The sequence below is a fragment of the Lutra lutra genome, chromosome 11 (assembly GCF_902655055.1).
Source record: "Lutra lutra chromosome 11, mLutLut1.2, whole genome shotgun sequence".
In the NCBI taxonomy this organism is placed as follows: Eukaryota; Metazoa; Chordata; class Mammalia; order Carnivora; family Mustelidae; genus Lutra; species Lutra lutra.
The window spans coordinates 22,377,852-22,391,832 of NC_062288.1; the positions used below are offsets into that span (position 1 = coordinate 22,377,852).

General features: G+C 34.5%; 1 protein-coding gene and 1 long non-coding RNA gene across 4 annotated transcripts in view; one reads left to right on the top strand and one right to left on the bottom strand.

Moving 5' to 3' along the window:
• Positions 1-13,981, top strand: part of PTPN12 (protein tyrosine phosphatase non-receptor type 12) — a 93,506-nt gene that overhangs the window by 46,779 nt on the left and 32,746 nt on the right. For both annotated transcript variants that reach the window (XM_047694656.1, XM_047694655.1), the window contains exons 3-6: positions 4,412-4,488; positions 6,516-6,611; positions 7,443-7,481; positions 9,926-9,997. In XM_047694656.1, coding sequence (XP_047550612.1) covers positions 4,412-4,488; positions 6,516-6,611; positions 7,443-7,481; positions 9,926-9,997 — 284 coding nt within the window. The remainder of the gene's footprint in view (positions 1-4,411; positions 4,489-6,515; positions 6,612-7,442; positions 7,482-9,925; positions 9,998-13,981) is intronic.
• Positions 1-13,981, bottom strand: part of LOC125080692 (uncharacterized) — a 136,672-nt gene that overhangs the window by 37,078 nt on the left and 85,613 nt on the right. The window contains exon 3 of one of the 2 annotated variants that reach the window (XR_007121454.1): positions 12,182-12,433. The exons of the other annotated variant lie outside the window; for it this stretch is intronic. This is a non-coding gene — a long non-coding RNA (uncharacterized LOC125080692). Of the gene's footprint in view, positions 1-12,181; positions 12,434-13,981 lie in introns of those variants that run through there. 2 annotated transcript variants of the gene reach the window in all.

Here is a 13,981-nt window from a genome sequence, read left to right on the forward strand (position 1 = left end):
TTCTGCTAGTTAGACCCTCTAGTACAATGTTGAAATAGCCAAGAGCAGACTTTTTGCTTCTGCTCCATTAAAAGTAGTTTCATCATTGTTCAAAGATTATATAGGTTTTTCTAGAGCTATCTTAGAGATTTGATTTATTTTATAGTAGAATACTGAGGCCAGTTCCAGAATTAAGAAATATCTAGATGCTCTTTTGTCAAGAATGATCTGTGCTTTGTTTGCTAAGAGGACTAAAGTCAAGCTGGCTAGCCTTTAGAAGTGATGAATCAGTGTAATATTGTACTATAATTTAATTATGAAGATTCTTGTTTTTCCCTGAGGCCTAGGATTTAATCAATAGGAAGTTTCAGTTTCTTTGGAGATGACAATATCTAAATATTTTCTTTTTGTTGCCATAGGTTGTTGATGTTTATTTGGGGGGGGGGGGGAAGTTGCTGCTTTAGAGAGCCTCCTGTGTGGCCAATCTTGGTTTTATCTGTTTGGAATTGGATTCTTGGGAGATTTTAGAGGCAGTCAGCAAAACCATGGAGAGGAATGATTGTTTTCATTTCTTTAATATTCTTTAAGTTATACACATGTTTATGCTTCATAGGAGCACCAATGAAAAACTGAAAATACATGTGATCATGTGTTATGTTATATAAACAACCTAACATTGGTTTATAAAATTATCAGTAATATACTATGATTACTTAGTATAAAGCAGTGACTACAAAATTTGTGGTTTAGAGTTTAAAATAAGCCATTTTTCTGCCCCATCTTGAACTTACTGAATCAAACTTCTTACAGAATATGGTACTCAGGGGGCACCTGGGCAGCTCAGTTGGTTGAGTGTCTGCCTTCAGCTCAGGTCATGATTCTAGGGTGCTGGGATCGAGACCCGCATCGGGCTGCCTGCTCCGCAAAGAGCCTTCTTCTCTCTCTCCCTCTGCCTGCTGCTCTGCTTACTTGTGCTCTCTTTCTCTCTCTCTGTCAAATAAATAAAATCTAAAAATAATAATAATAATAATAATAATAATATGGTACTTAGAAATCTTGTATTTTAATTTGCTTTTATAGCCCTCCAGGTGTTATGATTAGAGACAGATGAAGTAAGATTGGCAAAATGTTGAAATTATTTAATATTACACTGTATGTTAATTAACTGGAATTTGAATAAAAACTTTAAAATGTTGACATTATTAAAACAGGGCAATGATTATATGGGGATTTAGTTTGTTATTTTTGTGTATGCATAAAATTTTCATCAATGAATATTTTTTAAAAATTAACAGCATGGGGGCACCTGGATGGCTCAGTGGGTTAAGCTTCTGCCTTCGGCTCAGGTCATGATCTCAGGGTCCTGGGATCCAGCCCCACGTAGGGCTCTTTGCTCAGCAGGGAACCTGCTTCCTCCTCTCTTTCTGCCTGCCTCTCTTCCTACTTGTGATCTCTCTCTCTCTGTCAAGTAAATAAATAAAATCTTTAAAAAAAAAAAAAATTACCAGCATGGATGTAACAGCCTGATACCAGTATTGACTATCATTTGGGAGCCAGTGTTCTCATTTGGGTTCACAATCCCCAGAAACATTTACTGAGGATCCAGTGGTAAACCAACTATTGTACTGGGTCCTGTGTTTGAGATACTTTAACTGGAGACTAATATTCCACATGAATAAGGGTAGTTAATTGGGAATCCTTGTTACTGGTAAACAATGGTGAGAGGAAGCTTCGTGTAGTTACTTAACTGTCATTATCCTGACTACTAAATATTCCCATTTACCGGAAGATCAAGTGAGATAAGAAACAGAGCATTGATAAACATACAAACATTCTCTTTTCTGGAAACAGGGAAAAGAGATACATGATTTTAATTGGAGGCTAATATGTCTGTCTTCTGTATCTCTTCCTACAAATCCTCAAAGATTTCACCAAAAATTAATAAAATCAGCAGAACTGGGCCTTAGCACTAATGTATAAAACTTGAGTCATTGGGGCTTCTGGGTGGCTCAGTGGGTTAAAGCCTCTGCCTTCAGCTCAGGTCATGATCCCAGGGTCCTGGGATCAAGCCCCACATCGGTCTCTCTTCTCAGCAGGGAGCCTGCTTCCTCCTCTTTCTCTGCCGGCTTCTCTGCCTACTTGTGATTTCTCTGTCAAATAAATAAATAAAATCTTAAAAAAAAAAAAACTTGAGTCATTGACAAATTAGTTACTCATTAGTTGACTTTAAGGGTTTGCTAAAAAGTTTTATTCATGTCTGTTACTTTTTCTGTATTTGTCTTTTTCTACTCTAATTGCCTTTAATATTCTTCATCCCTGGATTAGACAGGACCATAATATGATAATGGCATCTTATATATTAAATGCTGTGGTTCTTTCTAATCTAGATACTTGTGAATATTAGGCAGTCCTACTGCTTTAGGATTTCATAGGCTCAAAGTATCTCCCCCCAAATATTTATTACTACGAATGGAAAGTAGTAACTTTATAGTGGGAGACAACCAGGTAATACCATATTAACCAAGTATTCAGGATTAATATCACAAATAATATGAAATTGACATCATAAACCCCTTGGTGTGTCTCTTCACTGAGAAGGACACGTCATCATTCCCTGGTATTCTTGCTAAAAATTCATAAGCCTCATTCCAATCATTAAAAAAAAATAATAAAAGCAACTTTTGTAGACTAGAACAAACTAAGGAGAAATAATAACTATATGTAATGTGGGATCCTGGAAAGAGAAAAAAATTTTTAAGAACACAAACTGAAACAAAACTATTTGCATTACTTATGACTAAAGACTGATTTTTCTTTTTTCATATAAATTGGTAGAAAAACATAGACATAGGTAAAAATGTGTTAAGGATATAAAGAAGTAGTATATGGTAAAAGAAACCTCAATAATCAGTAACTGTATGAAAATGTGTGACCACTTGCATAGTTCAAGAGATACATGTCTAATTTTTTTTTTACTTTTTAGAATATCACCTATTAAAAAGTATAATACCCAGTCACTCTTACAAATGGCATTTGTATTGTGTAAGTTAGTATACAACTTTTAGAAGGCAAGTAGCATTTCTTCTGTTAGGAACTTAGGTTATACCACAGTGAAAGCAGATACATGTACCGCAGTGTTCAGTGTGTTAGGTTTTAATAGGAAGAAATGGGCCATCAGAAATGTAGCTAGTTAAATAAATAACAAAACACCCATACAGTGGATTTTATGTAACATATGAATAAAATAGACCTGTATTATATTAGCTCTAGGAAGAGTTCCAGGATATAGGATTAACTAAAAAGTGAAATAACAGAGAATGGGATGATTGCATTTGCATAGTTTTCAAAGAATGTAGGTATATGCATAAAAATTACTTCTGGAAGGGAAAAAGAACCTTAATAATGTCTTTATTGGGAAAGAGATACCTGGACTTCAAGGACAGGGGAAGATTACTTTTCATTTTATTCCTTTCTTTAATGTGTGCCTAGGTGGCTCAGTTGGTTAGGTGTTTGACTTGATCTCAGCTAAGGTCTTGGTCTCAGAGTTGTGAGTTCAAGCCCCACACCGGGCTCCATGCTGTGCGTAGAGCCTACTTAAACTAAAACAAACAAAAAAAAAAAAACAAAAAACTTTTCTTTAAAATCTGATTTTTAAAAATCATATACATATTTTATTTGAAAAAATAAAATTGAAAATTTATAAAACTAATGAAATTTATATATGTATATTTTAAAGATTTTATTTATTTATTTGACAGGAAGAGAAATAGTGGGAGAGAGGACAAGCAGGGGGAGCAGCAGAGGGAGAGGGAAAATCAGGCCCCACCCTCAGCAAGGAACCTGATACAGGGCTTGATTCCAGGATCCTGGGATCACGACCCCACCTGAAGGCAGACGCCTAACCGTCTGGGCCACCCAGGCACCCCTATATTTTTTGAACTTTTTGGTAAAGATTTTTTTTACCTTAATTTGGTATTATCTAATAATATATATTATTACCAAGTGCAGTATTTAGCACTTTTTATGCATCATCTTACTTCATTTGTCATAATTTACTCAATTTTTGTAATTTCTTGTGAAACATGAAAGCTGCATTTCCTACTAAGAATTTTGGCAAATGAGCTTGTGCATTAGTGGTTAGTGTCCACTACCTTGTATGTTTGTTAAAAAACTTGCAGTCCTGGGCTCTTGTTTAGCAAATCTGGGATGATGCCCAGGAATTTGTATTTTAAAAGAGTTCCTGAGATTATTCTGATTATAGCTTTAAAACACAGCTTTACGTCATCAGATTTTTGGTTTTATAGACTTATTTTCTATAAATATGATGTTAGAAATTGTTCTTCAAAGAAAATATTTTCAAGTTACATAGTTTATTAGAAAACACGCTTACCAATAGGATGTAGTTTATGAAATCCTTTTTTTTTTCTTATAGTTGATCACAGCCGAGTTAAGTTGACTTTAAAGACTCCTTCTCAAGATTCAGACTATATCAATGCAAATTTTATTAAGGTATGTATTAATTTCAAATGATGTTTCTCTGCCCTACTTAATGTCCTCCTACATACTAGTTTTATTAAAGTTTTTTAAATTGCCTAAATATTATACCAGTAGCAAAGACAAAACAAAAAGATCACAGCCCTGACTCTGTGTGGTTTCCTTCCTTTCTTCTAACCTTATTCATAAAGAAAGAGTTTTGCTTAGTTTCATGATAGTTGAGATTGCTTTCCATTTTTTCTGTTCTTTTCTTTTTTTTAACATTGAAGGCTTATAAACAGTTTACCATTTGATAAATCATCTTCTCCATTGTCCCTTTGGTTTATATACACAAATGTACATACATGGTTATTCCTTGTTTTGAACTATATAGGTCTTTTCCAATTTTCTTGATGGTAATATTGCATTGAACCTTGTTATTCTTTTGAATAATTTCTTAGGATAAATTATCAGGGCTGTAATTACTGAGTAATACTGATTTAAAATTATAGAATATAAATTTAGATTAAAACTTTTTGAAAATTGTCATTGTGTTCGAGTGACAAGCCAACTGAATACAAGATTAAATACAGCATTTATGTAGATAACCATTTTTGGATACTCTTATATCGAAAGCAGTCAAGTTCTTGCATAGTAGTTACCAATAGATTGAAATTGCTACTTGATGAAATAAAAACTACTTTGTTCCATTAGTTATTCTGGGTTTTTGAATGACAGTATAATTTCAATGCTTTTATATATGGTATTTATAGATACTTTTAAAAAAATATTTTGTTGGGGGTCGCCTGGGTGGCTCAGTGGGTTAAAGCCTCTGCTTTCGGCTCGGGTTCTGGGATCAAGCCCCACATGGGGCTCTCTGCTCGGTAGGGAGCCTGCTTCCTCCTCTCTCTCTTCCTGCCTCTCTGCCTACTCTCTGTGAAATAAATAAAATCTTAAAAAAAATTTTTTTTTCTTGGGGTGCCTGGGTGGCTCAGTCTTTAGGCCTCTGTCTTCAGCTCAGGTCATGATCCCAGAGCCCTGGGATTGAGGCCTGCATCGGGCTTCCTGCTCAGTAGGAAGCCTGCTTCTCCCTCTCCCACTCCTCCTACTTGTGTTCCCTCTTGCTAGCTGTGTTTCTCTCTATCAGATAAATAAATAAAATAAAATAAAAATATTTAGTTGACAGAAATATTACGAGTGGTACAAGTTACATGGTAAAATTAATATTACCCATGGCAACATTAAACAGTCATGGTTTCATATAATCCCCCACCAACAAAATCAATTTAATTAAAATTATGACAAAACCCAAAACTAAGAATAAGAAGTTAAACAAAAACTAATATGTAGGTGGTTTGCTGTTTCAAATGTTGTCAATGTTGGTATTCTTTTTATAAGGACATTGTTAAAAGTTCTAGTTTTGTGGGGCACCTGGCTGGCTCAGTCAATGAAGGATGCAGCTCTTGATCTCAGGGTTGTAAGTTTGAGCACCACATTGGGTATAAAGATTACTTAAATATAAAATCTTTAAAAACCAAAAAAAGCTCCAGTTTTTAATTCTACTTAGTAACACTGATCTATCATGTGATTTAATTATGTGCTAGTTTAGTATTTTAGTCTGCTGTCTTATTTGGTATATTCCCAGGCTTGTTATTAGATATATATATATATATTAGACACCCCAAAAACCTTTTAAGTTGTGTAAATAATTGAAGGTAGCTATGGAATAATCTAGCTAAGAAAGAACTATTAGGTAGTTTTACTGTTATTTTTAGAATCAAAGCATGCTTTTTATGTTTCTGTCTAGTTAGCTTTGGTGACTAGGTATTGGGGCTTTTTTTTTTTTCGAAACCAGGGAAATAATAATTTGTAAATTAGCAGAAGGCAGTTCAGTTATCAATTCTGTGTGCCATTTATAATAAATACACAAAAATAGTATATTATTTGGAAATGCTTAAGGTGAAAAGAGGAGTATTACTAATAAAATTTGAAACCTTAAAATTAGGTAAGGAAATACTTTTGGTCATTGTAATAAATATGAAATTTCCTTTTAACCATTTTAGGGTGTTTATGGGCCAAAAGCATATGTGGCAACCCAAGGACCTTTAGCAAATACAGTAATAGATTTTTGGAGAATGATATGGGAGTACAATGTCGTAGTAAGTAACTTTTCATAATCTGTTTTGACAATTATTACATGTCATGACATAGGATGTTTTACTAAATAAGGGGTGAGAAGACTTTTTAGCTATAATGATGTGTTAATTATAACTTACGTTTACTAAAAAGACCGAAACTGAAGTCTAGGATGTTTCATTTGATTCTCACAAATTAGTTGAAATATTTTAAGGGGAGAGTATGATAATACTTTAAATCTTTTCATCTGTCAGTAACTGTTAAGATATCTACCAAGTTAGATGGATACAGGGATAGCTATGTGATAGAAAAAGAGTGAAGTGTTAATGGTAGAATATAGATGGTAGCTATATAGAATTTACTGTTAAGACTATTTCAACTTTGCTATATGTTTGAAACATTACATTATAAAATGTTGGGATAAAGAAGCAAATCTAATAGCCTTCTTGTTTAAAGACAGTATTAAATGTATTCAGCCTTAAGATAATTTTATTAAATGTATTTAAAATATTTCATAGTGCTATTTGGGTAAATATCCTAAAAGTGATATTTTAATGTAATTTCAAAAGTCAGAGGCCGGTCTATAAGGATCATAAAATTTAATTCAAATTAAATACATTATGATAATTGAAGCCAATTTAATTTGTTGCTATATAGTTATTCCTTGATTACAAGGTGTGATTTTGATCATTTCTTTAGTTCCTACTTTTAATATTAAAACTACTTTTTTTGATAGGCTAGGTATAATTACACTCAGTAAAAAGTAATTCTTAGAATTCGTATTTTATTTTAAAAGTAAAATTGTGTTTAATTGATACAGTCTTCATCTCATCCCATCTCTCATTTCTTTTTAGATCATTGTGATGGCCTGTCGAGAATTTGAGATGGGAAGGGTATGTATACCTATTAACACAAAATAATTGTGGAGGATCGTTTTTATCATTTCATTTCTAGGCATATATAGTTCTAGTCCTTTGTTATATTCTGAGCCCAAGTAGTTAAAGTAGATACTTCTTTTTTGTGTTCTGTTACTGGTTTTACTTGATAAAAGAAACATCATCATCCCTAAAAACTGCATAAGCTTTTTTTTTAATATTTCATAGGTATGTTTTACGACACACTTAAAATAATAGATACTATATCATTAGTCTTTTGATGTTTAATGATTGTTGTAAGTAGAACACTATGGACTGAAGTAGAGGTATTTTATTTTATTTTTTTTAATTTTTTAAATTTTTTTATTTTTTAAAGATTTTATTTATTTATTTGTCAGAGAGAGAGAGAGAGGGAGCGAGCACAGGCAGACAGAGTGGCAGGCAGAGGCAGAGGGAGAAGCAGGCTCCCCACAGAACAAGGGGCCTGATGTGGGACTCGATCCCAGGATGCCGGGATCATGACCTGAGCCGAAGGCAGAGGCTTAACCAACTGAGCCACCCAGGCGTCCCGAGAGGTATTTTAAAATAGGAATTACATTGAGCAAGTGAAAATGAGTTCAATAAAATAATTTTGATTAATTATATCGGTTTATAGCTGGAATATTCTGATTTTTCTGAGAGTACCATTACGTTTATTTGTTCATACAAAAACAAAATTTCTTAATCTGAAATTTAACATTGGTATTTTTATACTCTGTGCAAGTAAAATTAGTTTTAAAACCATTGTGATCTCCCGCAGCTTTAAGATCAACTAAGTTTTTAATGTTGGAGGTGCTAATATATTTACAGAGAATAGATATTAAATAAAACAAGTGTGGTCTTCTATAAATGTGACACACACATCAGACTTAGAAACAAATTATGTGATGATTTCAATTTTTCTTATACTAATGTGGTAGATAAAGTTTTTTTAAATCTGTTTCACCCATTCCCTCAGCCACCTCCCCTCTGGCAAAAAGTTGTAAAAATTCTTGTTAAATTTTTATCAGTAAAGTATATATTACATAAAGCAAAGTAGTGCATCTTTTAGTTATGTGAGACATTGTAATATAAATCATTGGGAAACCTTATTTTAACTAATAATTTTTGTCATTCCTCATTAAATCCTTTACCAGTAGTAGAAGTATTACATAATATTGGATAGAAAATTAACAGTCTAAGATTAGAAAATACATAAGCCAGTAAATTAGGTTATCTGTTTTAAGAATTGACAGGATCAGGGCGCCTGGGTGGCTCAGTGGGTTAAGCCGCTGCCTTAGGCTCAGGTCATGATCTCAGGGTCCTGGGATCGAGCCCCGCTCGGGCTCTCTGCTCAGCAGGGAGCCTGCTTCCTCCTCTCTCTCTGCCTGCTTGTGATCTCTCTCTGTCAAATAAATAAATAAAATCTTTAAAAAAAAAAAGAATTGACAGGATGTACTTCAGTACCAGTATTATTAATTGTTTGTATTAGAAAATTTAAATTTCACTCTCCTACTGTTTTTTTAAGTTACTGTTAAGGTTTAGGATTCATTTCTCCTTTCATTCTGTTAATATTTGCCAGTTGTATTTCAGTAGTAATACTTGATGAAAAAAGGTCATATTGAGTACAAAATTTTTGAAGCTAAAGATTTTGTGATCATAGTATTTTGTTAGTAGTAAATTGTCAGTGAATTAGGACCCACGAATTTATTTGATAAGCTTGACTTTGATTTTGACCTAGAATAAGACCTAATGGAAAGAACATAAGTAATGAAATCAAATAAACCTACACTTTACTAGCATTTTCACCTTGGTGCTTTAGTTTCCTTGTCTCTGAAATGACTGTGATAATATGATTATAGATTATTCAATGTATGATGTTTAGCACATAGTTTTTGGTGTCAATTGTTTATTAGTTTATACTCGGAATATAAATACCAACATATTCCTTACTTAGTTACAACTTGGGAAATTCTTCTTATAGCAAGTAGAGTGTTCTTTTCTACTATCCCACAGATTTTATACCTAATGGGAATTCAGCTAGATGTTATAGAGGTTGTCATTTTACAAGCATTAAAACTTGCCTGGCAACCTTTATACTAAACAGACTTTCTTGTACCAGGCACTTTGTTTTTTTAAAGCAGTGTTTCTTTTCTACAGGAGGATCTTTGGAATCTACTCTGTTGACCAAGCAGATAGCAGTGAACAGCTTAGACATTTATATTAATAAAGTTCTTATGAGTAATCTTGGAAAGCAAATAGTAGCTTACCTTTAAGAACAGTTGTGTAAGTCTAAGCTCTTCTAACACTTTGCCTACTAATGTCAGTTTTTCTGTTTTCTGGGAAGAGCAACAAGCTGAACACTAGGGCACAAAATATTTATAGAAGTTCAGGAAAAACTACCATATGGATTACTTACTGGCTCTTTTTTTTTTGTACAACAGAAAAAATGTGAACGCTATTGGCCTTTGTATGGAGAAGAACCTATAATGTTTGCACCATTTAAAATTTCTTGTGTAAGTACTTAGTTATGTATATATTATTCAGAAAATTGAGATGCTAGGGGCACATGGGTGGCTCAGTGGGTTAAACCTCTGCCTTCGGCTCAGGTCATGGTCTCAGGGTCCTGGGATCAAGCCCCACATTGGGCTGTCTGCTCAGCAGGGAGCCTGCTTCCCCCTTTCTCTTTGCCTACTGCCCTGCCTACTTGTGATCTGTCAAATAAACAAAATATATATATATTTTTTAATTTATTTGACAGACAGAGATTACAAGTAGGCAGAGAGGCAGGCAGAGGGAGAGAGAGGAGAAAGCAGGCTCCCTGCTGAGCAGAGAGCCCAATGCGGGGCTTGATCCCAGGACTCTGGGATCATGACCTGAGCCGAAGGCAGAGGCTTTAACCCACTGAGCCACCCAGGCGCCCCTCAAATAAACAAAATCTTTAAAAAAAAAAAAAAAAAAAAAAAAAAGAAAGTTGGGATGCTAGACTGATAAATAATTCTAATATGGTATGAGGCCAGTTTTATATAAGCCAAGCATTCAGTATTTCCATGTACACTTAATTATAACAAATATATATTAATATATTAATAATAATGTTTGGTTTTGGTGGGTCTGGGTGGCTCAGTCAGTTAGTGGCCAACTCTTGATTTTGGCTCCGTGTCATAATTTCAGGATCTTGGGATTGAGCCCCAGGTCAAGCTTCATGCTGGGCAGGGAGTCTGCTTGAGAATTCTCTGTCTCCCTCTCCTGCCCATCCTCCTGCTATCTCTCTTAAATATATAAATCTTCAAAAAAATAACAGTGTTTGTTTTTATACTGCTTTTAAATTTAAAAGCTTTGAAAATGACTTCATAAATGTGTAATTTCCTTTTACTTTATTGTGTTAATTTTCTGTTAGTCTTTGTATATAAGTCGATAACAAATGTATATGTATATAAAGTGAAAATAGGGTAACCTAGCTATGCTTTGAGTTTTACCAATTTGGAAATTGGTATTAAAGTTGAGGTACCTGGCTGGCTCAATCAGTGAAGCATGTGACTCTTAATCTCAAGGTAATTGGCATAAAGTTTCAAGCTGAAATGGGAAAGACCTTTGATGACTGAAGTTTAGTGTATCATGTTAATCTTTCATGTTTGTTATGCTATCCAGAATTTTTGTAATTATATACAAAGATGGTTTTGAGAACTGCTGTCCTAGGAGTAAAGATTGATCTTATATGGCAGATTATTAATTATGACTCTTAAAATATACACCTATTTAATAAGCTCTGGAAATGAGCTAAATTCAAGTTCTAAAACTAACACAGCTGAAAACTGAGAAAATGAATTAGAAAACAAAAATAATGAAGGAAAAGCAAAAAAGAGAAACACAAGTGAGCTTTAGAATAGAACCAACAATTTGCTTTTAATATTATACCCAATGGCATCTTTCTTAATCACCTGAAAGAAATATGTTGTCTTGCTTACTCAAACTCAAAATTTATGACAACATAGATGAAAAATAAATAACTTCCCTGTATTAGGGTTTTCTAGAGAAATAGAACCAGTAAGATAGGCATATATGTAAAGAGAAAAGATTTATTATAAGGAATTGGCTCACAGGATCATGGAGGCTGGTAAGTTCAACGTCCACAGGGTGGTTAACCAGATTGGAGACCCAGGAAAGTTGATGCTTTAGTTCCAGTCTGAAGACCAGTAACCCGAAACTGGGAGAGCTATTAGGGTAGTGGTTCTGGTCCAAAGGCAGGCAGGCTAGAGACCCAGAAAGACTGATACTCATTTCCAGTTTAAAGACAGTCTGCTGTAGAAACAGGAAGAGGCAGTGTTGCAAATGAAAGTAGTATACTGGAGAATTCTCTCATCTGGGCAAGACTGGTCCTTTTATTCTGTTCAGGCCCTAACTGATTGGATGAAGGCCACCCCCGCTATAGAGGCAGTCTGCTCTACTCAAAAGTCCACTGATTTAAATCTTAATCTCGGGGCGCCTGGGTGGCTCAGTGGGTTAAGCCACTGCCTTCGGCTCAGGTCATGATCTCAGGGTACTGGGATCGAGCCCCGCATCGGGCTCTCTGCTCAGCAGGGAGCCTGCTTCCTCCTCTCTCTCTGCCTGCCTCTTTGCCTGCTTGTGATCTCTGTCTGTCAAATAAATAAATAAATAAAATCTTTAAAAAAAAAAATAAAAATAAATCTTAATCTCACCCAAAAACACATTCACAGGAACATGAAGAATTGCCTGGATTTAATAAGTAGCCAGTATTCTGAAGTCCTGGTTAGAATTAACTGTGGGTTAAACATAAAATTTTAAAAACCTATTGCATTTCCTGTTAGTTGGAATGGATAAAAATAATACATACCACATTGTGTATTTCTGTGAGGCAACAACTCCTTCCTCAGCAATCCATAAAGTATTCTACAATGTCAAGTTCCTGGACAGTTCAGGAAACCTATTTTCTGTGCAATATAGTTGTATTGAACATTTGTAAGTTTAAATATAATAAGGTATCTACTAAATGTTACATTTCAACTGAAAACAAATATTGCTTAACATTCAACAACTAAATGAGTTGAAATTTCTGAAGTGTTGGGGTTCAAGAATAGTAAACAACATTTAAAATAATGACTAGAGGAAAGAAAGAAATAGATTATCGTTTGGAAAAACTTGAATTGACTTTTTTGGGTGATTTCTTAAATTGAACTAAAAGATAATTTGAAAAGGCCCTCTGAGAGGTTTGATTTGATTAGCAGTAGCTGCTTTGACTTATCAATATTGGGATTGAGCCATGCTAAAGAAGCAATTCTTATTCTTAAATTCTTAAGTTCTAAATTCTTAAAGATTTCACATGGACAGTAATTTGTATGTCTTGTGGCTATTTTCAACAACTCAGGATTTGTTATCACTGATGTAAACAAAACTCAAGTGTATAGGGGCACCTGGATGGCTCAGTCGATTAAGTGTCTGACTCTCGATTTTAGCTCAGGTCATGGTCTCGGGGTTGTAGCAGTGAGCCCCAAGTTGGCCTCCCACACTCAGTGGGGAATCTGTTTGGAATTCTCTCTTTTTCCTCTCCCTCTCCACCTGCGTACTCTCTCTCTCAAATAATCTAAAAAATTTTTTAGTTTTTTTTTTATATTTATTTATTTGACACAGAGAGAGATCACAAGTAGGCAGAGAGACAGGCAGAGGGAGAAGGGGAAGCAGGCTCCCCACTGAGCAGAAAGCCCAATGCGGGGCTCGATCCCAGGACCCTGAGATCATGACCTGACCTGAAGGTAGAGGCTTAACTCACTGAGCCACCCAGGTGCCCCCCAAAAATTTAGTTTATAATTAGAAAGCAAGTTGGTGGTAATGAGCATAATAAGTGACTTGACTACTTGACATTCAGTTTTTGAGACTGAGAAAAGACAGTATCAGAAGCTGTCTTGGTTTGGGGATGAGAAAGAGGGTAAAGTATTGATGGGAGAGGGAGACTACCTAGGAGGAACTCAGTCACATGTTGCTGCATGTAACCACTTAGACCAGATGTTGACACATTATGCATAGGTCAGTCTAACCTGCTGCTTGTTTTGTAGATATTTAATAGAATACAACCATGTCCATTAATTTATATATTTGCTTATCACAATAGCAAAGTTTAGTAGACAAAGACTTTATGGTCCACATTGCCAAAAATATTTGCTATCTAGCCTTTCTTAGGAAGAAAAAGTTAAGTCTAGGGGCTCCTGGCTGGCTCAGTTGGTGGAGTGTGCAACTTTTGATTTTAGGATTGTAAATCAAGCCCCACATTGGGTGTAGAGATTACTTAAAAAATAATAATAAAATCAAATTTAAAAAAAAAAAAAAGAAAAATTTTGGGACCAATGTTTTCACCCGTACTCATTTTTTTTGTTGTTGAAAGTAAAAACATAAACTTCCTCTTAATGTTATTTGAAAAGTTCAAAATGAACTGCTGTGACTTAAAAAATTAAAGCAGGATTATTATTGAATATTCTTTTTATTAA